The sequence below is a fragment of the Falco naumanni genome, chromosome 5, assembly GCF_017639655.2.
Source record: "Falco naumanni isolate bFalNau1 chromosome 5, bFalNau1.pat, whole genome shotgun sequence".
Taxonomy (NCBI): domain Eukaryota; kingdom Metazoa; phylum Chordata; class Aves; order Falconiformes; family Falconidae; genus Falco; species Falco naumanni.
The window spans coordinates 3,713,863-3,741,717 of record NC_054058.1 but is presented as its reverse complement, the minus strand read 5'-3'; the positions used below and the strand labels follow the sequence as shown (position 1 = coordinate 3,741,717).

The window sequence follows — 27,855 nt, the reverse complement described above, 5'->3', positions numbered from 1 at the left end:
TTTCTCATACGTCTTCTGTTCCAGAATTCATGGCACTTCTATGTTCAAACAGGTCTAAGAACCCTGGGCTTTAGGATGGAGTTGTAATGTAGCCTGTTGAAGCAGTGGCCTGTGAATGTTCTGAGCAAGCAGCAGTGACCCAGCTCTAGACCACACTTGAAATGTCTGTGTTTTCAGCAGTTTTATTTATTCTTTCCTAAACAAAGCTGTTAATCACTGTATTTAAATCTCTTGTATAAATGTGTAGAGTTGTAAGAAGATGCTTATGTACATTCACGTGTGCTTCTATCTTTTTTTTTTTAAGAGTAAAACAGGTTCACGGAAGATTAAAAATAGAAAAGAATTAATTGTGGTAAAACTAGGATAGATTAAATATGAAACAGTGAAGAGGAGATCTATTCCAAATATCCAATTAGAGGAATGAACAACACAGGTGAAGTGAGAGGATATAATAAATATATTTGCATTAAAGAATAGGTTTATTGTGTCATTAGCAGTACTACCAACTGTTCATGCATCCAGGAGGTGCACTTGCTATGTGTGGGAGCTGGGGGGGCTCTGGCTGAGGGAGGGGTGTCAGGAGGGAAACTTCTCTCAAATAATCAACAGATTAAAAAGTGCAAGAACCACTGTGTTGAAGCTGTGGTTTAGTGTGTGATATTTGGTAGATGGGGGCTACATGTGCTGTCTTACAGTGGTAGAAGGCAAATATTAAAAAGGAATATTTTTTAATACCGACTTGATCCAGCTGCAGAGGAAACATTGCTTGGGTTATGTTTAGCATCCTTTACTTTTATATTTTTTTTTCTTTTGTGCCAGCTCTATGCGGCCACTGAAGCCATCCTCATCGCATTGGTGGGCGCAACTCCTCCTTACCACTGGGATCTCCAAGAGCTCTCAGCAAATCAGAGCCATAGCAACCAGTCAGTGAGCGAGCAGAGAGCTTTTGGGGAATGGCTTCTGAACGCCAATGGCAGTGAGGTGCATAAGCACGTACACTTCAGCAGCAGCTTCACATCAATAGTCTCTGAGGTAAGTCGGAAATGTGTTTTGCTGCCTTGTGTCTGAGTAGTAAATCTTACCGAGTCGGTTGCAGGTTGCTGGTTGTACTGCTGCTTTCTTCCATACTAATGCATGTTTTGATTAACAAATGAAACGGGTGCTACCTCCAAGTAGAGAACAGGTAATCTGCTCATATCTTTACTGGCAACAAAAACTAGCTTTATTTTGCTGTGTAGACCCTGACCAAAGTTCTGCTCTAAAACTTCCCACCTTTTCCATGTGGAAGTTATTTATTGGATCCTGTAGCGTGGTTCCACAATTGAGCCGGAATCGTGCTGTCCATTGTACTAATGTGCTCAAAATCCTTTATGGACCCTGAGCTCGCTCTGGCCACCTCTTGAGATTCCCTTGCTAAGGTCAAATGCATATAGTGCATCCATCATGCAGCTAGCCAGCAGTGGAGGAACTGGAGGGAAAGTAGCTTCTGCAGTCTTTGTAACTCCAGATAGGGGGAAGACATGGGCACTAGGGAGTCAGGTGGACAAAGCAACTCCCCCATCCCATCCCAAACCAAGCTTCAGCTTTATTGGTGTGGTCTCTGTGTTTTCTAAGTGTCTTCTTTCATGGGTCTAGCCACAATCCCTACAGAAATTATTCCAGCCTCTGCACTGATGTGTGCAACACCTGCCCTTCCTGGGGCCTTCAGTATCTGTTAATGTCAAATTGTTCCGTGCGAGAGCCCTGTCTGAGTGCATCTGCTAAAAGACCTGAATTTAGAGCTGTACAGTTGAGTCAAGTGTAGTACCACCTGATAATTCATGGCTATTGTCCAGAGGTATTAATGCTATCTGAATTACTCCTCCAAAGCACTTTGTTAGTTATGGGCATATTAATGTAAGCTGCCAGTTTTGGAATAGTACCAAACAGTTGTGTACAACAGGCATTTCCTCTTATTCTGGTAATAAAGAGGATACGAGTACTTATGCCACTATTTAAATTAAAATTGTAATGGACAGTGGGGTTTTGTAAGTGTTATTGAAAGCTCAGTAAGGTTTTCAGACTTTCTCTGGACTTTTTTGCTTTTCAGTTTATCCAAGAGTCTTTCATTCTCTTAAACTTGACAAGTCAGACATTTGTGGACCTTAGCAGTGTTTTAGGACATGAATTTTATGAAGATTCTTATGCATTTTACTTGCATAAATAAATTGAGGTAAAGAACTGAGTTCACTTGAAAAATACAAAACTAAAAAACCCACAAAACTTAACAAAAACCAACAAACCTCAAACAAAAACAAACAAAAAAACCAACCCAGGCAACTTGTAGATTCTGCTTTGTAGTTCTTTTAACATATTTCTCAGTAAAGGCCCATGTGTATAAAATCTTGTTAGCTCTCCTGTTTCCCACTGTTAAAGTATAATTTTTTTCAAAATTTCTTAGCTGAATGTGTGGTATATTTGGAAGTTGAATTGCATGCTAAATAGAAAGATTTTAGTGTGATTTGGGGGGGTATGTCATCACTATCTAATTCCTTTATTGATGGGTAAAGAAGCTTTTTCTATACTTGAGGAGGATGTTTTTAATGCTTATCTTGTAGCATCACTTACTACTACCATGACCATTGCAAATTTGCACTGAAAAATACTCTGATGTAAATACATGTAACATACATGTACATACATGTAACATGCTTTATACAAGGGAAAAGCCTTGAGTCCTTTAAAGGGCTTCTTAGCTGTTGAGATTAATTTGCAGAACAAATTTTGCTTCGCAACCAAATTATCCCTTAATCCCTGAATGATTCAGAAAGCATCTAATGTCACTGAGTTTCAGTGTTGGCAGCTTTTTAAATTTTTATACCAAAAGTCAGGGTATGATTCTTGTAGCTCTTATAAAACAAACTGACCATGTTATTTCAAGATAAAATTAATCTCATGTGCTATTATTATACAAATGGATTTTTCTGGGAATTGTTTTTAAAATCTGGAGAAGCTTCAAAAACTGATTTGTGGTCATGTGGTTAGTTTTAGAATTGAATTTTGTCAGTCTTGATGTTTTATGGGCACATTACCTACCATATCCGTAAACACCTCGCCGTTAAAGTGACAATTCAAAATGAAGCATATACTGAGAATAAGCAAGTTGTTTTCTTGGAGCTTCTGAATGATTTTGTTTTGTTAGCTCCCCTAATCTTGGTGAGGTTTAATTGCATGGCTCTGTTCTTGTGGTGAGGTAGTTTATAACTGAGCTTTGAAATAATATAAGCTTTGCTAGAAAGGATATCTAATGGGATTTTGGTAGAGGAAGAGAAGATTATGAGGAGAAGATTAGAGTGTTATTGCTGGGATAATGACATAATCACCAGCTTACCAGCACAGGAAGAAAAGTTGGGTGTCACTAATAGGAAACATTATCTCAAGATGCAAGAGGAGTAGAAAAAGAAAAGAACAGATGTGGAGTTTTTAGAATACAAAAGGAAATAACTTTTGAGCAGTGAGGGCATGGCTTATTTTCATTCTGCTTTTTTTTGGTGGGGAAAAAATCTCCTGTCGGGTTCAAATTGAGACATTAAGTCTGTTAGAATGAAAACATATGAAGGTCACTTTTGTATTTGGAATTAAAAGAACTGGAAATGACAGGAAGTACACTGTAAAAAAGATGAATATTTGCAATACCAGAAAACCTGTCTAACCAAAGTGTTTCTCAGTGACAAGACAGTTCTTGGAGGAGCATATGCAGGATTCTCTTTGGACGTAAACCACAATTTTTATTTTTGCATAGTATGCCTACACACTGTGGATGACATGTATCAAGAGATAGTACTGAGTCTTTTTAAGCTAACAGACTTATGTGAAAAAAGACAATAAAAGACAGAGTGGGAGAAGACTGCAAAAACTACAATACTCTATGAGGGATCTGTCCCTGGTTTCAGAATCAACGACTGCATGTGATTTGGGGGAACGATGCAATTGGTTACTACCACCTGGTGAGTCTGGGAGACAGCAGTCGTGTTTCGGTGACCTGATGCTTAGGAGATAGATGTAAAGTTTGATCACTCTTAAAATGTGTGTCATGCCCCTCCAACTATTGGCTCTTGGTGAACTGCTGAACTTCTTGTATTCTGGTTAATTCACCTTTATTTGTTTTTCCCCTCCATCCAGTGGTTTTTAATTGGCAACACATCATACAAAGTCAGTGCTGCCAGTTCTTTCTACTTCAGTGGTGTGTTTATTGGAGCCATCTCCTTTGGGCAGCTCTCTGATCGCTTCGGGAGGAAGAAAGTCTATCTTACAGGTAACATCTAACAAAATGATTGAAGTAGTGGTGTTGTGCCTCTGAAGATCAATGGCAAGAGCTCGGTTTCTGCTGAGAGCTTGATACATAGCAGTGATGTGCTTTGAGTTTTATTTTTCTGTTTTGCCCTTCCAGTATTCTTCAGGAATATAAGTAGTGACAAGAAATTAATATTTGACTTTTCAATCACCATCTGAATATCTGGGAGATGTTCTGGATTTAGGAATTGTGCTGTAAGGGTTTTACACTCATTCATGTCATGCTCATGGGATCTCCACAGGTTGCAATTAATATTTCTAGTAATTTGTTAGCAGTGTTCTTACATGTATAACCTGCTAGGAATTTGTTGCACTTTTTATCTCCTGTCTGCATGATTTAATTTTTATATATTTGTGATCCTCATAGTGTTTTAAAGCTCGTAAGCTTTTTTACTGTCTCCGGATCAAACAACACTTGGAAGTTCATTTTTTGTCTGTGTATTTATAAATTTGTATGTCAATGGATGAGCATGTAGAATTAAAAAACTTGATTTTTTTTGTTTTTAAAAGGAACAATCTCATTCAAAGCAGATAAAGGTGGGCCTGCTACGCAATGCAAACTCCCCATGTACTGTCCCCTGGTGACATTTCTCTAGCTTGTATAGGGCACTTTCCAAGAATGAGGGGAGGTATTTGGTCAGGTATTTAATCTGTGGCTCCTGTACAGGGATGAATATTAAGCCATCTTAACTGGAGCCAGACAGTAGTTCTGAGTATGTGAAAACATTGTCTGCTGGGAACTGAATTTGAAGGTTTAGTACTGCATATTACGTATCAGAAACCACTCCTTTTGTGTGTCCCCTTTCATGGTACTGACTTCGGGTACTTAAACTTCTGCCCAAACCTGCATTGTAGTTGTTGACTGTGATTACTTAGGATGGATCCTAGTGAACGTGAAGTAAAGATACTGATAAAATGCTTCTGCTTTTCTTTAGGTACTCCTTTGAAATGAAACCTTTTGTCTTGTTTTCCAGGTTTTGCTCTTGACATCTTGTTTGCCATTGCAAATGGATTCTCACCCTCATATGAATTCTTCGCCATCTCTCGCTTCTTGGTAGGGATGATGAATGGTGGGATGTCACTGGTGGCCTTTGTTCTGCTGAATGAGTGTGTGGGTACTGCATACTGGGCGTTAGCAGGTAAAGTTTGAGTGCTAGTGTTTTTATTGTCAGAATTTATAAATTTCAGTCTCGTGCATCACTTGAGACACCCCAAAGCTAACACCATAGCAGTTGCAAATTTTACTCTGCTTCAAGATCTTTATGTAATATGAACCTTAGACAAGCACAGTAGATGACTTAGGGCCATTCAGATCTCTGCATCACTCAAGCTGACAAAGGTCTAGTTGAAACATCCCCTGTGAATATTACACAGTTAAATATTCGTCCAAGGTTCATGATAGCTGAGCTCTATCCATCAGAATTTTGCACTCTGCTAAACAGAGCTTAGTATTTGTACTAAATATAAATCCTTTCATTTCTGGCAGTTCTCAAAAAAAATTAATAGATTTAAGTGTCTTATCTTCCCATTATATAAAAACCTTTTTTTTATGTTAAAAAAACCAAAAATTGCCCCATGTAGTAATCAACTTTAGAATTTACAACAAAAGATACAGACACCTTAACTGTCTCGGTTGCCAGTGTTGAAGCTGTCCTTCAGGTATGATGTGTATAAATTGTACTGTTACAGCTCTGAGACCTGGCTTGCCCACCTGTGACAAGTGCCAAAGTGCTATGCTGAGACTGTTTTAAAACAGAGTATCTTAGAAATTGTGAGAGCTACAAATGAATATTATGTATTCCTAAAAATACCAGTTTTCCAATGCTTTGGGTTTTTTATATTTATTTTTATACATGGAAAGCTGAAACATACTTTTGGAATTACAAGACTTAACTGTTCATGGGGGCTTTTGTTGAGCAGGATGTAGAAAAGTGCATTTTGGTCTTGTGTTGATCTTTGCAATTAGATGTAATACTGCTGCCCTGCATGGGAAAAGGGCAGAATATTCTTTGGTCAGATGTGTTGCTGGGTGAATGTTTCTTAATGAAGTGTTCTGTCTGTTCCCATGTGTTGAGAGTTAGTAATGTTCCTTCAAGGCGTGATAATGTTTTGTTTTTAATTGTGTGTTAGGATCTATTGGTGGCTTGTTCTTTGCTGTGGGAATTGCCCAGTATGCTTTATTAGGGTACTTCATTCGTTCCTGGAGGACTCTGGCTGTTGTGGTTAACCTGGAAGGAACAATCGTCTTTCTTCTCTCTCTGTAAGTTATTTTTTCAAACCGAGTTTCATCAAGAAAGGTGTCAATAAATACATTTTAAAAAAACATACACCACCACCCCCCCAAAAAAAACCCCAAAAACCCAACACACACACACACACAAAACACCCAAGAAAAAAAACCTAGGGAACAAACCAAACAGCTAAGTCAAAGTGCCTTTTGAGGATGGAACGAAATGGTGTAACTAAGGTATTTCTTTCAACCCCATGTAGACACCTCATGTTCTGTGCTTGCTTTAAATAGCAGTGCTGCAGTATTGGAAAATGTAAGTGTACATTGTAGTGTATATGCATTAGTACTGTAGATAGGAACACAGCAGAGTGTTGTAGAAGCATATCCTTGTCTTTAACCGGTGTATGCAGATGATCTAAACTCTTGTCTGGTGTGCTAGAAGACACTATATATACGTGTGAAAAGGTACAGAAATGTTTTTTGCAGTTAAGTGATAACATGATGTTTCTCTTGTGCTTACACAGAAGGAACAGCTTCAAAATTACTTGCACATACAGTCTTAAAGGTGACATGCAAAATGGGCAGCTTCCTTTTATTTTTCAAGTGTGATTAGGAAAGAATAGGAAGAAGGCTTGTTTAGATCAATATAGTAGGGGTTTTGTGTTTGTAGGCTTTTGCACTGAAAGCTATATGATGCAGCATGCTCTTCTTATATACTTCCTGACAGCAGAATCCCAGTAACTGAAAGAAGATAAATTTGCTGTTTAGATTTAGGGCTTTTTTCCTTCCAACATCTATTTAACTTCAGTAACCAACTTTCTGAATAAAGGTCTTTGCTAAAGAGTCAACACACCCTTTCAAAGGAAGCATCAGAACTCAGGGAAAGGTCTTAGAGGCTGTTCATGGGTGAAAGGCAGAGATGACACTTCCGATATTTCAAAACTTAGTGATGTTTGGGGGTTTTGGGGAAAAAAATTGTAACTTTCATATTGGTATGTACAGTTTCTCGAAGTGCTTTATGCTTAGAACTTCAGAGCTGTGCTCAGAGGCCTGTCTTACTGTAAGAAAGGATATTTTCTTATTCCAAATTTCACACTGCCTGCCTCCCTCCCACATTACTTAAAAATTACTCTGTGCGGAAAATGCTACCAGATTTTTTTTTTATCATGAGGAAGAAAACATGTTCCTTTCTAAGCTGTTTTCTTTTATAAAAGCACAGATTCACTTTCCTTTATGTTTTAAATAAAAATGTCATTTCTTATCAGAGGCAAAAATCTTAAAAAGCTTCTGGCAAAAGACTAAATTTTATATTAGTTCTGGGAATCTGAAAATAATAGAACATTTGTTTTGAAGGCTCTGTCGGAGTTACAAACATATAATGTGAACAGTGCACGTGGGGAGCAAGAATATGACTTTGCACAGCCTCTGCCTTCCTGTCTACAGGAGAGAACTTGAGAAAAATTTGGAAAATGAGAAATGGTGTTACAAAAACATCCTGTTACTTGTAGTCATGTGGTGTCTCCTTAATTCTGAATTCTCTGAAGACAGGGTCCTAATGGTATACTGTAACTTGTAGTTTTGTGTATCTATGTAATATTCAATGTAATGCTTAGTATTTAAATTACATACAATGTTCCCTTTCAACATGTTTTGTCTCTGTTTCAATAAGTGAATTTTATACCTGAAGGGTTGTTTGAAAAACTCTTTGTTATACCAAAATGTATTTCAGCCTTATTTATGTGGACAAGTCCAGCCTCATAGACAAGAAGTGCCCTAAAGCTGTCTGTGTTTGTGTGTTCCAGATTCATTCCAGAGTCCCCCCGCTGGCTCTATTCACAAGGCCGGCTGAATGAAGCAGAAGATGCCCTCTACCTCATTGCGAAGAGGAACCGCAAGCAAAAGTGCACTTTTTCATTAAAACTCCCAGCAGAGAGGAGCTCCAGAGAGGCTGGCAGCTTCTTGGATCTCTTCCGATATAAGATTCTCTTGGGGCGCACCTTGATCATGATGTTTACCTGGTACTTGAAATACTTCGTAGGCTTTGTGCTGCTGTTGTCTTTTTAAGTCTTTGAGAGAAGATGTTGCTGAGAATTGGCCCATCCTGCAGATTGTGCTTGGTCTCAGCCTGTGGTGTTAAGGACACTGTACCTAAAAAGGATCCTTGTATTATAGCATTTCCTTAGTGCATTTGTAACATGAAGCCATTTTTACAGTCTAGTTCTTAGGTGTTTTCTGTGCGCTTCTGTCATGCTTTCTCAATCTCAGAATAGTTCAGAACTACCCCTTCTTTTCTGACCCTCAGAGGCTGCTGAGGTCAGTCATGCGGTCCTCCTCTTTGGCCCAGTGCTTTGTCAGTACTTTAAGTCACATGAGTTATTCATTGTTTTGTGTGTAAGGAGCCCATTAACAGGTGGGTGGCCTACCTTGTCTGAGTGTGTTTATTTTAAGAGAAAGTGCTGCCAGTGGTAGTAAGGAGCAGGAACCCATGATGCTTGTCACTAGCAGAAATTTAACTCCAAAAGTGTCTTGTCTTGTTTTCCATAGCTCTGCTACCCCTGAGGTTATTTGGTGCTACTTGGAAATAAACCTTGTGTATGACATGGTATGGGGGTCCTCTGGCATTACCATTCATTCAGTTGCTTTTATAATGCATGTATTTGGGGAAGAGGTATTGATTAAGAAAAAAAAAAAAAAAAAGGTATTTTGTCAGCAGACAACACAGAGCTGTTTTCCTGTTCTTTTCCAGATGCTTACTGCAAAATAGTTGATTATTCTTTTTTTGTTCCTTAAATGAGAATTGCTGATTTCCTGCAGAATGAATTGGTGGCCTGTTCCATTCTTCTCTGTAAGGATAACAGTCAGTCAGGGTTACAAAAGAAAAGTAAAAAAATCAGAATTGGAAAATTAATAAAACTGGACCAGGATTTAGAAATTAGAAGGTGGAAGTGTCATCTGAACTGTTTGAGAAAGGGTTTACACACAGTTGGAAAAATATGGATAAAAGTGAAATCTGATAAAAACAAAAAGGACCAAGATATCATTTGTCAAGTCAGATACTATAATCATGTTCTTATTTTAACTTTATTCTGGTTTATGCACATTCTTCTTAAGTGTAGTCTGAAGTTTAACTGAGTAGTAAGTCAGGAATTGGCTCTATGCAGAGACAAAATGGTTTCTTTACCTAGAAAACATCATATGCTTGTAGAGAAACATTTTAGACCTATCTTCTGAAACACTAAATGTAGTTTTTAGTGTATTGTGCCAGACCAGTGCTTTGATTTGGCAGGCAAAGCAGCAGATCCGATTTTATTCTTTCTCTGTCTTTTGCAGGTTTGTGTGCAGCTTGGTTTACTATGGTCTTACCCTTAATGTGGGCGACTTAGGTGGAAGTATTTATGCTAATTTAGCCCTTTCAGGGTTGATAGAAATCCCAGCATACCCAATCTGTATTTATTTGATTAACCAGAAATGGTAAGTATGAAATTTATTAACCCATTCAGGGGGTTGTTATAATTTTTCTTAAAGATAATTTCTTGTATATTGCATCTCCTAGCTTATATCGGCTTCCTGCTTCAATTTGAAATTGCTATTGCTATATCTTTATTTCAAATAAAAATTTAACTTGTTCTCAGTAGCTGCCTTGTTAATGAGACATCTAAATTTGGCTCAGAGATGAGGCTGGTCCCCAGGTCAGTTGAACCGAGCGGTGCTGACTCCGTGCTAACACAAGATGGCATTCTCCCCACCTCTCTCTCCTGATCCCCATTCTCACTGCTATGTCAGAGCTGTTGCAACTAAACGCAACAGAAGCTGTGTGGTTTCATGGAATAGTTGCTGTGTGCGCTAGTATATGAGCAGAGCTCTTGATTCAGATATTTAGCCATTTCCTGAGCCATGATACTCTGGACAATGTCTTTCACTTTTTGTAGAATTCACCTCTCAATCTCTTCTCTACGTATCTCCTGAGGAGCTTTACAAATGTGCACACACAGTGGGAAGCAAATCAAAAATCCTAGAAACTGTCAGCCACTGCGTAAAGACTTCTTGGTGCTCATTTTATTAAGAGTGCAGTAGAAGCTTGTTTAAAAACAGTGTGAGAGGAAGTATTTGTGGGAGATGGCATTCAGAATTTCCAATCGCAGATAAAAAGACAACGTGAATTTAGAGGACTCGTTGCTCTGCAAGCTACAGATCTAATGCAGAATAAAGCTTTGTTATCCTTGCACATCAGGTTTGGTCGGAAGCGAACATTGAGTACGTTTCTGTTCCTGGGAGGATTGGCTTGTCTTATTGTCATGTTTCTTCCTAAAAAGAAAGGTAAATATTTCCTTTTGTCTCTGGAGTATGTGATAAGAATTGGTAAACACAGCATCCTATGGCCTAAGAATTTGTTGGTTGCCAGTAGATTAGGCTCATAGCCCATATGAGTCTCAATTTTTGAAGCCAGAGAAGCCACAACTCACTAAAAGGATAAGCAGCAACCTTTCTCAGACCTTAAGGAAAGGTGGAAAGGTAGAAAGGTTTAGATTTGAACTTTTGTCTTTGGATTCTGCCCTTTATATCTGATCACATCAATCACTCCTCTCTAGTGCTTCTGACTTACTCCAAGAAACATCATTCTTTGGGATTATCTTCATTAGCCAAATGATATGTCAGTGTAAGTAGTACCTGTGCAACTTATATGTGTCTCTCCAAGCGAAATACCAATGTCAAAAGATCCTAAGATTTGATTCTTGTGGCAAGTTTCCATCTTTTCCTCACTGCTGTGTAATGTTCAAGACTGGTGTGATTGTAGTGTTAGTAATGTGGGTGCATTATAGTTCAGAGGGCATTCTGAAGATCTTCTCAAGCAAGGGGTCTTTAAAAGAAGTGAAATAAAATGTCTTTTCTGTAAAGACACACTAATGCTCATTTCTTCATTTTTGGAAATTTTTCAGAATGATAGAAGCAGAATTGCATAGTGAGCAATTCTTCCTTTAAATATTAGGTACATGAATTCATCTCAGCTTGTAAGATTTGTGCATGTATACCACCTGTCATAAGGAGGGAAAATGTTTCAAATATTTGAAGCATGATTCAAAAAGATTAAACATTTATGATGAGAGAGTGTGTAAGTTCTCTAGATGGCAATTAATCTAATGGGTAAAACTTTCTTTAAAGGGGTGCAACTCAGTTTTCCAGAAGTATTCCAAATCCTAGAGCCTGGACGCTGAGGTTTTCTGGTTAAGCTGGTACCAGTCACCAAGCAGTTTCTGCATATCAAAGTGTAACATGTGAAAATGAGAGCTTTTCAGAGGATAGGACTGCAGGACCCCAGGAAATCAGCTGCATGCTGAACCACCAAAGTCAGCCAGGAGCAAAGTGGCTTAGGAAGCAGAATGGCTGACTGGCCAGGAGCCACCTGTCTCTGCCTGTGATTTGCCCAAAGCAGTAAAGGCTTATGCTGTGGCCTTCCTTGGTAGGCAATTAATGCATGTTCTGACGTGCCTTGTGAAGAAGCACTGGCTGTTCTGACAAAACTGAGCTGGATGGAAAACTTGGTATGATTCTTTACAGCATCTTCCTGTCTTTTGTGTTTCTTTCAAAGTAATAACATTAGAAACGTGCTATCTTGCATACTAGGAATTGACACTGAATAGGGCTCTTTTTACTAAACAAACTTGCTCACTTTTTCAAAAGACATCAGTTATTCTTTTCCTCAACTTAGCAATGGGACTACTTTAGTATTTTATTAGTGGTAGACTCATAAAATATTGAGGTTTAGTTTCAGCCTTTACTATGTTTATAGGTTTTTTTATCTTGCATATCTAGAATTTGATGTTGTAGTAGAATGCAGGATTTTAGTGTTTTAAAGATGTCATTTATTGTAATGCTGAGGAAAAGGAAAGGAAAACTCAGTTTCTCTTTTTTTTCTAGCCTTGAGCAATAATTCCATTCTGTAGTCTCTGGGACTGTTCAGTCATTCAACTCAGTCTATTTCTGTTGGATTATATTGAATAGAATGGAAACAATTTTGGGCTAGTAGCAAGTCTGCCATGAATTTAAAATCCATTTTTTTCAGTTATTTTTTTCAAGTGTGTTACGTGGGGAATAATTTTCCTCTTTGTACAAATTTGATTGCACAGATAAAGGTAATAAATCTGTAGACAGAATATAAAATATGTTGTGTGATTTCTGCCCTTGCTGCCTAAAAGAAAGCTCCTTGGATTCTCTGCAGTTTTGAGAGTTCTCCTGAAGGTACAGATCACCCCTGACAAATACTGTCCTTTAAAGGAAAAATGCTTGGCTGTCATAGCAGGTTCTTCAGAGGATTCCTTTTCAGTCCATACTGTTGTGTGATTGAAATTATTATGGAGGTGTATTTGAGTGCTTGAAAGCCTTACAAGAGTCACGTTTTCTCTGTCAGATACTGGAGTGTTTGCTGTGGTGAATAGTCGCTCTCTGTCTTTGCTGGGGAAACTGACAATCAGTGCTGCATTTAACATTGTCTACATCTACACATCAGAACTTTATCCCACAGTGATCAGGTAACACAAATCTAAGGTCTTCATTTTTCTAGTTCTCTTACTTGTTCACCTTTTACTTCTCTGATACTTCTTTCTATTAACTATACGTTTTCATATGAGATTTTTCAGTTATATATAATGATCAGCTGTAGCCTTATATGCTAAATTTCTTCCCTTATCCTCTTCTCACTACTTCCCTCAAATATGCAGTGTTCTCTTCAGACTAACTGTATTCTTTGTGTAACAGTAAATAGTAGTTTGGCTGCTTGGTATGCTCACAGCCCTCTCCACTTATATAACAATAGTATTTCTGGTATCTCTTTATTGAGTGATATCTGTAACTTTTTCAATGCTTTATAAATGAGACAACTCTATTAAATGTTCATACTTGCTTAACCAGCAACACTGAAGATGGCTGGTCAGTAAGCTTTGGAAAAAATAACTTGATGCTTCATGTGCCATAGGTAAGCAGCAGTAAGGTTTCACTCATTAGAGGCAGAAGTACCCTGTGCTTGTGCTGACAGGGTAGACAAAAGCCTCGATTACATGGGTGCAATTTTTAATAGATATTTTAACCAGGTATTATTGTTGATGATCAGCCACCTGTGAAATTATACCGTGGTGTTTTTCACAAGAGGGCAAATCTACTGATAAATAGGATTTGGATAAAGGAATTTAGCTAAAGTTTTAGGCAGAGACAAGATGCATTAACTGAAATTGTACTTTCACTGCCTCTCTATGTGCATATGTGTTAGAATTCTGAACGTGGAGGGGATTTTTGCTTCTCTTTAAGCCCAAAGCATATGTTTTAATTCCTGTCTTGGGGTGCTTTCAGTTATGTTTGACTTTTCTTCAATAGTTAATGTGGTCAGGGTCATGATGGAGGGTTTTTTCCTTGCTCAGTGGCACTTTTCAAAAGTTGTAATTTCTCCTGTGCAGATGTCACTGATCAATGGTTTTTGTTTTCTTCTTAGGAATGTTGGAATGGGTGCCTGCTCCATGTTTTCCCGTGTTGGTGGAATCATTGCTCCTTTCGTCCCTTCATTGGTTTGTCTGAACTTCTCACTGTTATGTATATTTTTGTTTTGTGTCTCTGATATATCAGAGGCTTACAGAAGTGCGAATATTTTGTATAACATATGTATACAAACTAAGGTATACCTCAGACTGGGAACCAACTGGTTGAGTAGCAGCCTTGCTGGAAGAGACCTGAGTATGAAAATGGATGACAAGTTAAATGGGAGCTAGCAGCATCCTCTCATCACAAACAGGCAAAGTTCACACTGAGCTACATCAGACCCAGTCTGGGTATGTGGCCCACAGATTACATTCCCACCCAGTTCTAGAGGGATGTTAAAAAATCTGGGGAGGGCCCAGTGGAAGGTAACCAAGAGGTCATGGGCCTAGAGCACATGGCTCCAGATGAAAACTTGAGGGAATGTTGCTACTTTGATTCTCCCAGCAGTGTTCAGCAGGGGTCTATGACCACAAGTTTTGGCTTGGGGGTTAGATAGGAAATTTGGAAAATAGTCTTGAGAGGCTTAATGAGCCCTGGAACAGGCTACTTGGGGGGGAAGTCTCCATCCTTGGGAGTTTTTTCAATACTTGGTTACACAAAGCTCTGATTGACCTGGTCTAGTGTTGGCTGTAGTCACGCTCAGAGTCAGTGGGTGACCTCAAGAGATCTCTTCCAACTAGCCCGTTTGCAATTCTGTGATATCTGTTCCCTACTACAAAGTGATGTTGCATTTGTTAAAAAGTCCATGTTATGGACAAGAATTGAGTATACATTCAGTAGGCATTTCTTTTAAAGTCCATCTAAAAACCTGTGTGGATCTAATAGTATTGATCAGATACAACTGACAATATTAGTTAAAAAAAAACCTAGTAGGACTGGTAACTTTTATGCTAAATAAGAACACAAATACTTCCCAGATGGAATGGTTGTAAAGGTGAAGTGCTTTAACATGCAGTATGAACTAGAGGGAAGCAATCTCAACCTAACTTTCTGTTCTATTTTCCAGAAATCTGTACAGTGGTCTCTGCCTTACATTGTGTTTGGAGCGACTGGTCTTTTGTCTGGGCTCTTAAGTTTGTTGTTGCCAGAGACCTTAAACAGTCCTTTGCTAGAAACTATTTCAGACCTGCAAGTGTGCTCGTACTGGAGGCTGGGTGACGAAGCCATGTCATTACAAGCCCTAGATGGCTCACAGGTATGTTCATTTTTTTTTCCTAGTACTTTTCTGTTGTGTTTATTTCAACTGTCAGCTTGAATATGCCACTCTAGATAGATTTGGATAGCGATTCTTGGCCTGTGGAGGACAGGCCCCAAGGAGGTACAGAAGATAGTTAGTGACCTTACCCATTGCATCTGAAATGTCTGGAAATGCAGGCTGAAACATAGCTGGGTTAGTTCATCCCTTTAAGGCCAAAGCTTACAATTTCTTCCTTTGGCATAAAGGACTTGGTGGTGTCTGTGCTTGTCTAGTCTAATCTAAGACGGATTGCTGCAGCACGCTCTGTGCAAAGCTGGCCATTGAAGTCTGAGAAGCCTTAGATGTTAAAGAACACAGAAGCCTGTTCGTGAGGGGCTGTTCTGAAGGGTAGCACGCTGTACTTCTGCTCTGGCTGTTCTGCAGTGTTGATGGTTAGATCTGTCCTAGAGAGACTTTAAATGGGCTCAAGCTAGGCTGACCTCTGAGATCTGTCCCGCTGTTGATTCTGGGAAATGAGGTTCATTGAAAATGTTGGAACTACAAAATTCCTAGGCATAAGCATAAATAAATGTTTTCTATTGAGATTTGCTTGAACGTTGTTTTTTCATACTTCCTTTTGTCCAACTCCTCTTGAGCTGTGTACATCTTGCAGTCACGCAGAGGTTTTTTCACATGGCTGCTTCTCTGTGAATTGAGTGGGGTTAGAGAGAAGTAGCTAGAGAGCTGGAAGTGGGTGTTTTGAATTTGGGTAAGGTTTTAATGTTTAAATCCTAGTCCCAAAATTTTAAGTGTCAATGGACTAACAAAAGTTGAATAAGTGATGAGTTGCCCTTCAAGTAGAAGGTTAGTTGTCCCATTACACAGAGATAAGATGGGATCTTTATACCATCTTTTACTTTCATTTGATTAATTTTTGGTCAAGCAGTCTGAGATTCACAACTTTGTGTATTCATAAACTTATTTTCACACAAATCAGGAGGCAGAGTAACATTTGTTTCTAGGATGAGAACAGTTGTTTCCTTTCAAAGGCTTCAACATGTTGCCTTGTTTACCAATTTTAGCTGTAGTGATTTTTGACAGGACAGCACAGTTCGCTGACAAAAACACCCTTGAAGAAAGCTTGAAAGAGGCAGTTCTGTAATAATTAATTTTATGCTGTAGCTACTTTACATGCACGTTTTATAAACATTTTTACCCATACTGGGTAATATGTTATGGCACCACATTCTTGAAGACAACACAAATCCATCATATACACTTATATCAAGTTTACACCAGCTGTTATTTTGGTAATTATGTCATTATTACATCTTAACTCTGCAGATGGCTTACTAACAAAAACCAGTTCTAGCAAATAGTGCAGGTGTTACTGCTTAGAAGAGAGAAAGTCGCATTTTTATTTTCCTTTCTAACAAAGTAAGGTCAGTATTGCCCTTTGAGGTGACAAGTGTTTGTCAGTATTTGCACAACTTGATTCACTTATGTCAAGCAGCCTTCTCAGGTTTAAATCTTCCCTGCTTGCACTTCTGTATGCTTCTTAAAAATCGCAGCCTGAACAGGATCCACAAAAGAAAATAAAGGAATGTATGGATTAAAATTATTGAATCCAAATGAAAAAAAAAGTCATTCGTTCAGGCCTGAAGTAATCCTGTAACTGCAGTGAAGTTACATCTGGAATGTCTGTGACACATTAGGGGTTTATTTTAAAGCCCACAAAGCACTGATAAAATGGAAGGCTGTTAAACATTAACCTTATTTGACAAGGCCATGGAGAGGTCTTATGAAGCTGCTATAAGAAAGATGTAGAATTTAGTTGGCATACCCTGAATTCCCCCTGTGGAATCCATTGTCCTTTTGTACCACTTTCAAGATAACGTGTTCTGGTTGCCCAGAATGTATGTTAACAGGGACAAAACCTCCAAGAATGTGACATGCAAGTTGGGCAGCATCCAGTGATAGCCTGACTTTCCTCAAATAATTTTAGAAATCCAGAAAAAAGCATAACATAATTCCCTTTATATCTTCTGACATGTCTTAGTGCTCAAACTGTTTGAAATTCCTTTGCAGTTAACGCACATTGCTGTAGCAAAACTCCTCTGAAGACAGATCTAAAGCTACAGATTTTGCTTGCGTGGTACTGTCAGTCAGGAACATGATTTCCATTTCTCTGTTTTTCACCCTTCTTCACATATGACTAGGCAGGCAGAAGTCTTAGGGTGGATACAAGCATACTGGAAAAAAGTCCTAAATACTCAAACTAGATGGAGTTTATACTAGCAAGAGAATCTTTTTAACTGGAATGATTTGTATCAGTTCTAATGGAAAAATGCTACACTGGCCAAATAAAAATCAATTAGGTGTAATAGTTGAATGTAATTTGGGTATGTGATATAAATTCTGTTTTTTAAAAGGACACTGGCTGAGGTAGGTATACTTATGATGAGGAGTTTAGTTTCTGAACATAGAAAATGGTAATTTCCACCCCCCCCACCCCCCACCCCCTTTCCATAACACCTTTATTTGGTATTTCAGGGGATCTTTTTAATTGAACTTGCATAGGAAAATGCCCATGCTACACATGGAGAAGTAATAATTCAGGGTGGAGAAGCTTTTTACCTTATCAAGTAATCTGTGTGTTCTGGAAACAGGTTCAGTAGCTCACCACAGAGTAGGGGCCTCAGACTTACTTTAGGAGAGCTGAGTAGATTATCACTTCAGAACCATTCTAGCCAGGCTGTCTCCTGCATGTATTCTCTAGTGTACTGATGGAGCAGAGAAAGTCCATCCACTAGAAGCCCATGTCTTTTAAAGAGATTTTGAGGAACTGAGGACACAAATTTTAATTCACCTAGCGTCTTTTACAGGGCTATAATACAGTGATTTGACCTGTCTCATCTTACTTTTTCTCTACCAGCATTCCAACAGAGGTGTAATGGCTCATGCTTACATATTTTGAGGTTGACTTAGTGTTTTCTGTGCTAACTGATGACTTCATTTTTGTTTCTAGTCTGGAGACAAAGACAGTTCTTCGGGGAATGGAAGTGAAGATGAGGAGTTTTATGATGCTGATGAAGAGACTCATATGATCAAGTAATGAAAAGAAGAAACACTGGCCTATTTTATGCCTTTTCTTACTTGTCCAGTCAGACCAGCTGTAAGACGAATACTGGGGATCTCACCTGTCAGGGAATGTAATTGGGCGAGTGCCTGTGTTTTTTCCTGACCAGGAGAGGGGTTTGAGTACTGTTCAGTCTAATTACACCGCTGATGCTCTCCATATGAGACAGCTGTTCAAATTCTTGTGGTTCAGAATAACAGTGCACAGACCGAAGCTGAAGCCAAGTGAGACAGCAAGGGTGGGATTAAGTGTTTGCCTAGGAAATTACCTAGGCTTAGACAGATTTGGACTGTTCCTCAATGCACATGGTTGTATTTTATTTTCAAGGTGGTTGATTTTTGATTCCGTATAAATTGATAAGCTTGAAAACATCCACTGTTTTTTCTGTAGGGTGAAAGCGGTCACAGAATGTGCTGTATGAAACCCTGGTGGGAACAGAGTTCTGAAATTGTATGTTAAAATGGCTTCTGCATATTGAACTGGGGGAGAGGCAACTATGAACATAAGGTTCTTGTCTGTGCGTACAGACACCTGTGTGGAGAGTTACAGGGTGCAGCTGATTAGTCATGTGCCGTGCATTAACGTAGTGATAATTGAATGCTGGGAGGAAGGACTATGGAAAAGAGCAAACATAAAGCCTGCAGATGTAAAGGACATTACTGATATTTTTTTTCCCCTTCTTTTCATCCACCAAGCATCTTCTTGGGCTGTCTTATACATATATTTGCCACATGTTCCTCACATCTCAGCACTGCTGTTTATAGCTTTACGTCTTTTACCTTGTCCTCACTTTGCCGTGAGTATAGAAGCTCAGCAACTTCTCTGTGCAGTGAAATAATTCTGTGAAGGATATAATTTCGTGGGTGGGGCATAGGTGAGGTATTTATCACATACTGTGTTTGTGAGGTGTGTGTTAGAATATATAGCTCATTTTTGTGGACCTGTCTGTATCTTTATTTCTGGAAGAAACTTAACTCTGAAGTGGTAAGAGGAACTGTGGGTTGCTGTTACACTTCGGGGGTTATTGCCAGGAAGCTGCTAGTATTTCTTTATAAATCTTGTGTGTAGATAAAGTTCTCATTTTTTTTTCTTTTTAAAAAAAAGGCTAACCTCTTTGAGGCAGCATTTGGTTACTTGATGATGTTTCTTAACCGGTGTGTGCTCAAGCACTTGGTTACTTGACCTTCTTGAAGGCAACTTTCTTCTGCTGTTTACACTGAACTTTGTGTAAGTGCTTCATTAGAGGGATAGGGAATCTTGAAATATGAAACATGAACATATGAAATGTTACAGCTACAAAGATGAGGCCTTACAAGGATTCAGTTTTCTTGATTACGTTGTCATCTTCATCCTCTGACCTGTGGCTTTCTATTTATTAAGATTGATTTCTATAAAATATTTATTAGCCTTTATACTTGGAGTTCCTAGCAAAGTGCCACACAATGGCAACAAGTGTATTGTCAGGCTCACTAGCCATTTTTAGGGATGTTGGACTAAAAAAAAAAAGCTGGATTTAAAAAAATGGAAAAGCTGACTGCTGAATATTTTCTGGTTAAACTGAGAAGCTTCTTTACTCTGAAAGAAGGTGAAAGTAAATGCATCTGAAGTCTGTACCTAGCTGCGTGAACTTTGTTTGCTGGGAACTGTAATGCTGAGCAAAGTGCAGCTACCCTGGTTGGTGCAGAGAGCAGCCCAGAGACAGCAGACACCCACGTGCAGTAATCCCACTTGGCCTGAACTTCATCCAGGCATTGACTGTGAGCAAAGTTGGGAACTTCAGTCCCTATGGACAATGTATCAATATTGTTGTAATTTTTGCCTGTTACGAGCTTCACTAGAAGAATTCCAGCCTGCAGTCTGCACTTTGTTTTTTCCAGATTGTTGAATAGTTGTAGATGTGGCAAAGCACTTTTAAACACAGCTGCATAGTCTTTCTGCCTTATTTGGTCCTTTTGTATGCAAGAAAATTACTCCAAATAAGACACTTGGAAATACTTTAAAAAAAAATACTATTTTCCTAGTTTTGCATTCACATTTTGAATTATGGACAGCTGGAAAAATTACTTTTTGTTGCTGATGGCTTTTAAATAAATAAAACCTGCTTGCTTAGAAGCAAACAGTGATAAGCCTGGTGGTATTAACAAACTGCTAAGACCCAACAGGTTTTTTAGGTGTTTGCTGCCTCTGTCCCTCTTTGGATGGTAGATGGAGTAAGTCATCTGGGAGGCAGACAGGAGCTGTTGGGTTTCCTCCCTCCATAGTTTCACAGTCGTTGCTGCTGGCACCCCTCGTTATGCCACACCTCAACATAATTTTCATTAGAAAGGTAGGATGCTGTAATGGTTCAGGTGGAGGAGAACACTCTTTGCAGGACATGAGCTGGATTTTGTGACAGTCACCAACTTATAATTAAACTTACCTCTCCACTCATGCACTCTTGTATCATAAGTATACATGTGTAAAATTGCAAAACCAAGAGTGAAAAAAACATGAGCAGTTTTTTTTCCATAAAAGTTGCTGCTCTTTTTTTAACCTTAAATATGTTCTGTGTTTGCACCTTTGGAGTTTTACAGGGCAGCATCCTTTTTTTGTCAACCATAGGAACTCTCTATTGTTACTTTCCCTGCCCAGTTAATTCAGAAGTTTTATAGGAGAGAATCCATTCAGGAGGAGCTCAGCAATGTAATATCAGGCTTCTTAAAATTACTTGGTCTAGTAATTCCTAGATTAGGAAGTCCTAATCCATTAGGTGCATTAAGCTTCTTTTCATAGAGGTTTGTTTTATATGAACTTGCTTTCTAGTACAGAAACGTGCAGGTTCACTTTTTTCTTACCCATGGAGTGTAATGCTTTATAGTATTGAGATACTTGTGCTACATATAATGTTCACTGGGGAGAGATGCTGTACAGTGTTTTGTAGCCTATGTGGTCAGCGTTTTCTGTATCTAGATAGAGCGTTATTGCTAAGCAAAAGTTCTTCAGCTGAGCAGTACCTGCTCTTATGTGTGTCACAGCCATGTTACTTGAAAGCCCGAATCAGAAGGTCAGAGAGAACTTGTGATGTTGAAGTTATGTGTAAGCAGTGTATGTAGACCCAATTAATAAATCTCAGTGTTTCAGCAGTACGTTTACCCTGAGGAGCTACTGCAGAGCAGAGGCTGAGGCAGCACTAGATACACCGCAGCGTACGACATATGTTGTGATGCTGAGTCCGAGACTTGGATCCTTGCTATAGTTGAGTGAAGGATGACAACCTTATCCCACATTTTTTGCTAGACTAGCTTTGTATACTAAGCAGCCTGCACTGTTAACTGCTTTTTGTGTTGTGCAGGCACTACAATACCTAACCCACAGGATGGGAATTCCTTCCCTGGACTCCTTTTTGTTTTTGTGCTGTCTTTTTTTTTTTTTTTTTTTTTTTTTTCCAGCCAGCTCACTTAGTGGGATTATGCTAGAGATTAAAGAGGCTTTCCCATGGTGCTGATTAATCAGATTTTAGTACTGTCTCAGCAGAATCCCAAACATACCTCACCTGTCTGGGGACCGCACAAGTGATCCTTGAATACAGCTAAAAGTGAGGGAGGAGTGACAGGTCATGTGAGTCAGCATGGAGGAGAATTAGCTGGAGGGAGTTGAAAGAGTAGAGGATTCAGCAAAAAAACTTTAGGGCAAGGGTAAGTGAAAACACAAGATAGTAACCATTGGGTGGAAGTGCCCTTCTTGCTGCTTGTGTTGGCTTGCAGCTTCTCCTTTCAGAGCTAGCATTGGTTCCAAAATGTCCTACTGGGGCTGGCAGTTTCATAATTTCCTTTTAACATTGACTTTGTTCAGCACTACTATCGTGATGAAACATTTGGATCAATATAAAATGTGGCACACTTCAGTTTTCTTTTGGACTCAGCTTTTCTATGAAATGGCATGTCTACTTAAATCATTAACGTTTATAAAACCCTCTTTGGGAGAATGCTGTCCAACTGGTCATCGCTTATTTGCCAGCTTCCCTTTAGAAAGATAGGAAGATTACAATTATTTGGTTCACTTTTTTCGCACAACTTCTTGTGAAGTGATACCTCAGCCTTTTAAAACAGTTTTAGTACCTGGCTGGTTTTGATAGGCTGAAGAGAATAGAATAAGCAAGTGATTTGACAAGTTAATTTGTTTAAACTACTTCCTCTGAAAACAAAGTTAGTACTCTCCATTTAAGGATTAGAAAAGTGCTGCTCAGACTCCCTGTTGCACCAGAAACTTAGAAGCTCTGTCTTAAAGGAGGGCCACAGGTGACTTGATGTTCAGGTCAGGTTGCTGAGTGAAGAACATGTCCACATCTCTCCAGAGACACCAAATTAGCGTGGAGCAGACTGTAGCTAGTTGCCACCTTTGTTACAGCCAAGGCTTTAAGGATTGCTGCCACGTGCTCACCTGGTTACAGTGTGAAATCCACGCCAGGGTTTCCAGGCTGTATGGATGTACTGAGGTTAGCAGAATATCCCTTGCAGAACTGTGGGGAATGCAGTTGAGCAGTACATTTTCCAGTCTGTTTCACCTAAACATATAAAAGCGGTTTGCAAGAGAATGTTTTTGTTGTACTGAGGAAAAAAGGGAAAGTGAGGAACCAACCTACTTTTCCTAGAATGTGTTAATGGAAACGTTTGAGCTAACACTCTTCTTCCCAAGTCTTCTGTGTAATCACCAAATGCAAGTTTGGTTAGTATTCCTTTGTTCTAGCTGAAGGATGGTGTGCTATGCAAACCTTTTCCTACCCTCTTAGAGCTTCTTTCATCATGCTCTTTGACACGGCTGAATCCAGGCATCTGTGCATGTAAGTTGTGAGCCATACAGTAAATCTGTCAAAAAAGCCCGAGAGCAGTGCTGTCACTTGATGGCGGAAGATAGTCTGGCCTGACACACTTCATGCCAGTGTCAGAAATGTCTATATTCAGCTGTTTACCAAACAGGAGGCTTAGGATGTAGCTGTGTTTTGAGTCTTACTGCTTGTATCTTACTACAAGATGTATTAAGTGCAAGAAAGATACCTACACACAAAAAAAACCAAAACTCTGTGACAGATCTAAATGTAGAACTGGAGGGTGAACAAATTTATACAAATTTTTTTCCGTGCTATGTATTTTTATTGTCTTGTCCAGTCTGTTGTAGCCTTCAGATTTTCCAGGTGCTAGGTCTAACAGCTGGGTAAAACGTTCACCCTGACAGTTTGAATTTACTGAACATTCTCATCTTATTTTTGGTACTACTTGCTGTTTCTGTCATTCTGAGAAAGGCTCCTGTATTGCCTAATGGGGAGCAGATTTTTCTGTTCTGATTTGAAGTGCCTGTTTTATAAAAGTCATCTTTAATTTCCTCAGCCAACTTGATAGGGGACTGTGTGTAAAGTAACATCATAGAATTTTATTACATAAGTGCCAAAGACAGTTTTTCTGGAAAGCAATGGTCCAAAACTAGTTCTAGCTGCATTCATTTGGAATTCTTCCACGCAACCTGCTACAACTGGTGTTTACAAGCATCTCTGGAGCTTTAGGGGACAGAAAGAGTTACCTTTGCTTGTCTTTCATTGCTCAGTTCACTTAAGTAGCTTTTCTTTCTGAGAAACCAAATAAATTAAATGAAGGATTTAAATAAAGCATAGGTTTTGTAGAATGTGCAGAATTTATACCATGTAGCCATTATCGAGAAATCTGCAGAGCCTGTTTGCTTCTGAGTTGCAAATGTCAGAGCTTATTCTGAGACTGATAAAACCTGGGTTTAAAACTGCACATTGGAATTTGTTAGTTCATTCACCAGCCTTACAAATTAGCATTGCTAATAACAGCTCGCCTGGAGCTTCAGAGTATCTAGCACTTTTCTATAAAAATGCACAGTCTGAGGCATTGCTAAATAATAACATCTAAAGTTTAAATCCCTGTTACAACTAAAATTCACTGCAATCAGCCCTATTGTGGCTGCTTCTTTGCCAGTAAATAGGCAGGTTTGGGCAGCAAGAGCTGGCTGTCCCCAGAAGAATGGTTTAAAAAAAAAAAAAAAATCTTTCTCCAGTGTGTGGGCAGAATGAAGTAGGACCATGGGGTGTCAGGGTCCTGTTGTACACGGCAAGCTTATAGGGTGGAATATGTTTAAATAAGTACTTGTCCACTCTCATTTACAAAAGCAAAAGGGTAGTAGATGAAACAGGTCTTTTACAGCTTCCCGTCAACATATCTGAGGTGATCGTATTATACCTACTTTTATCAGGAGGCAGGAAAAAGTATGGTGGTAAGAATACCTTTGCCAATATTGAAAGTTATATTTACTTAAAGATGACCCATGAGAGGTATCTGGCACATCTGTGTTCAAACAACATGTTTTTAAATGATGAAAATTTGATTGGGAGACAGGCATTTCTGGTGTTTGTAGGAAAAAAATAATCAGTGTTGATGAAAATTGTTACAGAGCAGACAACTGCTGGGTGATCTCTGATGAAAGAATGTATTGTGGTTGCTGTGATTTCAAGTATGCCTCTAAAAGACTAATTTTGAGTATTTAATCCTTGTCACTCTCCAAAGTCTAATCCAAATTTTATTTTCTTCTTGTTAAAATTTAATTGGTACTTCTATTGCACTACCTTTCCTTCCTGAATCTAATGAGTCTGATTTTTAAGCTACCTCTTTATGTTGAGCTTTTTTGTCGATTTTGTATTTAATTAATTTTTCAGAAGGTAGAAAATATTTCCTTTGTTTATTTATGTAGGAATCAATGACTTAAGGACCACAAGTCCTCCTTCTGTTTAAAGTTTTTTCTTAAAGGCCTTTTAAATTTAGTTAAAAGACTTAAGCTTTTGAAGGAGCAGAATAATTACACACTTAGAACGTGGATTCTCCTGTGTGTACTGTTTGTTTTTTAGAAGGGCCTGAAAGCCCTTAGTTTTATACTAATCTCAGTTGAGGACCTGACTTTTGAGGCAATGAAGTTTTGAGTTGGGGAGTTTTAATCAATTTAATTTATTGGCAGTTAAGGAGCTTTTAAGTGCTGGTTTTGGAACTGGAAGAAAACCTAAAGAAAACACTGCTGCTTTCTTCCAGAAAACGCTTTTCCCTCTCTTCCCCCCATGCCCCCCCCCCCCAAGGTGGTCTCCGGTTCCTTGGCTGTGTGCTATGCTCGGGCCCTTCAGCAAGGCAGCGGGTAGGACAGGAGACTGGGATCAGTCGGTTGTGCTTGCTGCTGTTCTGCTGCTCCTTGTCTCTTACTCTGCTTTCGTGGGGTTTCTTCACCAGCCGCCAATCCCTTTAGAGTTGTAGCTTCTTCTGAGTCTACTCTCAGCCTCTGCTCAGGCTATGATTTTTCCTTTGGCATTTCTCCTGCTCAGCTGTCTCTCCTTCCCGCTCCTCTTGTGCTGGCATGGTCCCATCCTTTTTTCCTCCCACTGCTATAGCACTGTAATCTCTTTCTTGGCATTTACTGCCCTTTCTTAAACATGCCCTTGCAGAAGTGACAGAAACTCCTCTGGCAGTGTTGGAGTGCAGTGGGTCAGTGCCCTCTGTGCCCAAGAGGCGCAGGAGGATCCATCTGAAGATCACTTTTTTTACTGTGAGGGTCACTGAGCACTAACACAGGTTGCCTGGGGAAGTTAATGGAGTTTCCACGCGTGGAAATATTCAGAAGGTTTGTGGACATAGTCCTAGGCAGCCTGCTCTAGTAGGTGGCCCTGCTTGAACAGAGTGGTTGGACTAGATGACCTCCAGAGGTCCCTTCAAACATCAGCCATTCTGTGATTCCTGTGCCGCCTGTTGTTGAGCTGGCTGGGACCCGCACGGGGCAGTCACTGGCCTCTTCCCACACAAGACACCCCGCAGCCCCCCTCTACCAAAACCCTGACAGTTATGCTCGATACATGACGGTGTAGGGGTTTCTTGCAAGTAAAGGCCTTATAGTTTGGGCTGACAGTTTTTGTGAGTTGTAATTGGTACTGTGTTCCCTTTCTGTGTTAGTGTTGTTGTAGGTCAAATAAATGAAACTCCTAAGGACATAATCAGACATGTGTAGCCAAGTTCTGTGTCTGTTTACATTTGCATCCCTGCTGATTTCAGAAGACAGAGCTTAGATCTCCACTTGACCAGAGGAGCAGCCAAAGGGGTAAACTACTTTTTCTGCTCAACCCTTCATCATGAAAAGAAACCTTTGTATAGTCTCTATATCCTTTAGACTTTGTATTGTTTCCTCATGCCAGTTTAATTTGAACCAACCGTCAAAAAGTCCTTGGCAGTTGAGAGTTACTTGAGTAGGAGGAAAGTAGAAATTGGGGGGGGAATAGATTCACTGCTTCAAACAAAAGTCAAGTTCTATATGGTTGGTATGTGTTATTTTTAAATATTTTATTTGGATTACTTGAATACTGAGTGTTATGAGCCTTCCCATGTTAAACTGAGGACTGATACGTTTCAGAGGAACTTTAACTGTATTAGTGTGTTGCTGTTAACTCAGAGTTATACCGCCGAATGTTTTTAGAATACTTGACCTGAGAAGTCACAACTAAAGACAGCATAAGCTTTTCCACAACAGACCTTTTCTGGTGGTATATCCATATGTTCTGTGAACAGCTGTTGGATTCATCTTTTTAAGATGTTCTTTGCCATGAGTGAAGGACCATAACAACTGTTGAAATATTCAGAACAATTGCACTTACCTGTTCTGTTTTCTTAATGTGTTTCCTATGCATACTGCCTTACCTTGTATGTACTGTACTTCACTGAAGGTACAAAAAGTAAATATCAGGTTCTTAATTTATAAAATGTAAATGAGTTCTAAAAATAATTCTGTAATAGTACATATTTTCCAGTGATATCTGTCTTCTAAGAGAAGGGTGGTGGTGGTAATCCAGGTGAATTTAGTCAAGAGTTAATATTGGTGGTCTTCACAGTCTCACTTAATTTCTGAATGATTTTGATCATTTGAAATACATTTTTTTCTTTTAAGATTTTTTTTAGAGGCTAACCTATGTTAGTAAGCCAACTTTAAGGTGATTTGTAACAGCTCTGATACTGCCTCTGACTCATACAGTTCATATAATGTCTTTGTAACTTATTTTGTGCCTTTTCTTCCCCTGACACACAATCTCTCAATAAAAACAAGCTCTTTTGCAACACTGCAAATCTATTTTATTGTCCTGTTTTTCTTACTTGCCTGACCCTTTTGTTTTGTTTTCTGGAGGGGGCTGAAGGTCTCATAATAGAATAGATATTTATAATGGACTCTGCAGAAGAAAATTGACAAGGTGGAAAGCAGGTCATTTTGGAACGGCAGTGCTACAAAGCGCCTGGGAAACTGGGACTGTCAGTACTAATCAATATATTCCACCATATCTATCACAAATCATTTCTAACAAAAACCAGCACCAGTGGAATGTGAGAATCAATTTACTACTGACTCCAGTTGTGCTGATTGATGTTGAAAGACTGGAAACAC

General features: G+C 39.1%; 1 protein-coding gene across 1 annotated transcript in view; it reads left to right on the top strand.

The window, feature by feature from the left end:
- Nucleotides 1-27,546, top strand: part of SLC22A15 (solute carrier family 22 member 15) — a 41,278-nt gene extending 13,732 nt beyond the window's left edge. The window contains exons 2-12 of the mRNA XM_040595839.1: nt 820-1,032; nt 4,162-4,294; nt 5,307-5,471; nt 6,463-6,592; nt 8,365-8,580; nt 9,893-10,033; nt 10,794-10,879; nt 12,969-13,089; nt 14,043-14,115; nt 15,093-15,281; nt 18,292-27,546. Coding sequence (XP_040451773.1) covers nt 820-1,032; nt 4,162-4,294; nt 5,307-5,471; nt 6,463-6,592; nt 8,365-8,580; nt 9,893-10,033; nt 10,794-10,879; nt 12,969-13,089; nt 14,043-14,115; nt 15,093-15,281; nt 18,292-18,378 — 1,554 coding nt within the window. The 3' untranslated portion in view covers nt 18,379-27,546. The remainder of the gene's footprint in view (nt 1-819; nt 1,033-4,161; nt 4,295-5,306; nt 5,472-6,462; nt 6,593-8,364; nt 8,581-9,892; nt 10,034-10,793; nt 10,880-12,968; nt 13,090-14,042; nt 14,116-15,092; nt 15,282-18,291) is intronic.
- The last annotated feature ends 309 nt before the right edge of the window (nt 27,547-27,855 follow it).